Raw genomic sequence first — 2,216 nt, 5'->3', positions numbered from 1 at the left:
GTGATCCAGGCCCCTGAGGGTGATCCAGGCCCCTGAGGGTGATCCAGCCCCTGGGGGTGATCTGAACCCCTGAGGGTGATCCAGGCCCCTGGGGGTGATCCAGGCCCTGAGGGTGATCCAGGCCCTTGGGGTGATCCGGCCCCTGGGGGTGATCCAACCCCTCAGGATGATCCAGGCCCTGGGGATGATCCAGGCCCTGGGGTGATCCAGGCCCTGAGGGTGATCTGACCCCAGGCCTGTGCTCTCCCTGCCCAGGGTGCTCAATTACTGCCGTGTGTTCACCGAGCTGTGCGAGACCTTCCTGGATAAGATCGTGTGCACCCCGGGGCAGGGCCTGGGCGACCTGCGGACGCTGGAGCTGCTGCTCATCTGCGCGGGGCACCCGCAGTACGAGGTGAGTGGGGTGCAGCCACGTCCCTCTGCTCACCTCATCCCAAATCCTACCCTCCAGAGCCGGGTCAAAGGGGGAGATCTCGCTCTTCTGTCACCACATGGTCATGGTTTGGTTCCTGTGAGCTGTGGCTCTGGAATGCCCACTCTGTGCTCGTGGGCAGGGCTCTGGCTTAGCTTCCCCTTCCCAGCACCCTGGATGTCTGGGACTGCCAGCACAGCCCTGAAAACCCTGTTTGTGCTTTTCCACGTGTTAAAGTCGAGCTTGCTGGGGATTTGTGGCTTCTGGGAACTTTGCCCTGTGAGTGACTGAAATGTTGGTTCATCAGCATCAAAGCTCCCACCCTGCTTTAGGTACAGACCATGTTGTTAAGGCTTGGTCTCTTTTTATCCTTTATTTAATTTTTATCCTTTTATTCTTCCCAAACTGTTAGTTCACTCCCAGCAGCTGATCCCTGCCTGTATTCAGTGTGTGGCTCGTTTGCCATGGAAGGGGCAGAGCTGTGCAGTCCCTCAGACCCTTTTCCTCCCTTCCCAGCTCTGTTAAGCTCAGTTTTCCTTGGCTACAACCTCATCCTGTGCCAGCAGTGCTGAGGGGGCCATGGAGCTCTGCAGCTGCTCCTGACCAAGTCTGCACTTGTGGTTTTTGTGCAATAACCACGCAGTAAATAAAAGAACCCACAACAAAGGGGCTGTGGAGCAGTGTCCGCTTCCAGCTCGAGCTGCTCCCGGAGCCGTGGGCCCTGCTCCAGGGTGGTCCCGGGTCAGAGGAGAGGCTTTGGCTTCCCAGGGCTGGGGCAGATGTTCCGTGTGACCTGGGGGGTTCCAAACTCTTAACTGAGTGCTGGCAGAGAAATGGGTGGATCTGGGGGAGCTGGTCCCCTTGTCACCATCGTGTGACGCAGCAGCACCGATGGAGATCTGTGGCACCATCACTGCCAGCCCTCAGGGAGGGTTCCTCCCTTGGGAGCACCAGCAGAGTGGGGACAAAATGTGCTGCTGGTAACAAAACGCTGGATTTCTCTTTCCAAACAGGTGGTAGAAATTTCCTTTAATTTCTGGTACCGACTGGGGGAGCACCTGTACAAGACAGACGATGCCGTCATCCACAGCATCTTCAAAGCCTACATCCAGCGCCTGCTCCACGCGCTGGCCCGGCACTGCCAGCTCGACTCCGACCACGTACGGTCCCTCTGGAACAGCCAGGGCAGGGGATGTGTCCCTCTGGAACAGCCAGGGCAGGGGATGTGTCCCTGGGATGTGTGTGTCCCTCTGGAACAGCCAGGACAGTGGGATGTGTCCCTGGGATGTGTGTGTCCCTCTGGAACAGCCAGGACAGTGGGATGTGTCCCTGGGATGTGTGTGTCCCTCTGGAACAGCTGGGACAGTGGGATGTGTGTGTTCGTCTGGAACAGCCAGGGCAGGGGATGTGTCCCTGGGATGTGTGTGTTCGTCTGGAACAGCCAGGGCAGGGGATGTGTCCCTGGGATGTGTGTGTCCCTCTGGAACAACCAGGGCAGGGGATGTGTCCCTGGGATGTGTGTGTCCCTCTGGAACAGCCAGGGCAGGGGATGTGTCCCTGGGATGTGTGTGTCCCCTCTGGAACAGCCAGGACAGTGGGATGTGTCCCTGGGATGTGTGTGTTCCTCTGGAACAGCCAGGACAGTGGGATGTGTCCCTGGGATGTGTGTGTCCCCTCTGGAACAGCTGGGACGGGGGATGTGTGTGTCCCTCTGGAACAGCCAGGACAGTGGAATGTGTCCCTGGGATGTGTGTGTCCCCTCTGGAACAGCCAGGACAGTGGAATGTGTCCCTGGGATGTGTGT

General features: G+C 58.7%; 1 protein-coding gene across 1 annotated transcript in view; it reads left to right on the top strand.

Annotated features, from left to right (window-relative positions):
* The window catches only part of TNPO3 (transportin 3), a 23,241-nt gene that overhangs the window by 10,446 nt on the left and 10,579 nt on the right, over window positions 1–2,216 (top strand). Inside the window, exons 7-8 of the mRNA XM_027669730.1 lie at window positions 256–394; window positions 1,426–1,572. Of these exons, the coding sequence (XP_027525531.1) occupies window positions 256–394; window positions 1,426–1,572 (286 nt within the window). The remainder of the gene's footprint in view (window positions 1–255; window positions 395–1,425; window positions 1,573–2,216) is intronic.

This window comes from Corapipo altera, unplaced genomic scaffold (assembly GCF_003945725.1).
Source record: "Corapipo altera isolate COAL_440 unplaced genomic scaffold, ASM394572v1 246, whole genome shotgun sequence".
Classification (NCBI taxonomy): domain Eukaryota; kingdom Metazoa; phylum Chordata; class Aves; order Passeriformes; family Pipridae; genus Corapipo; species Corapipo altera.
This window is presented reverse-complemented; position numbering and strand designations above follow the sequence as displayed.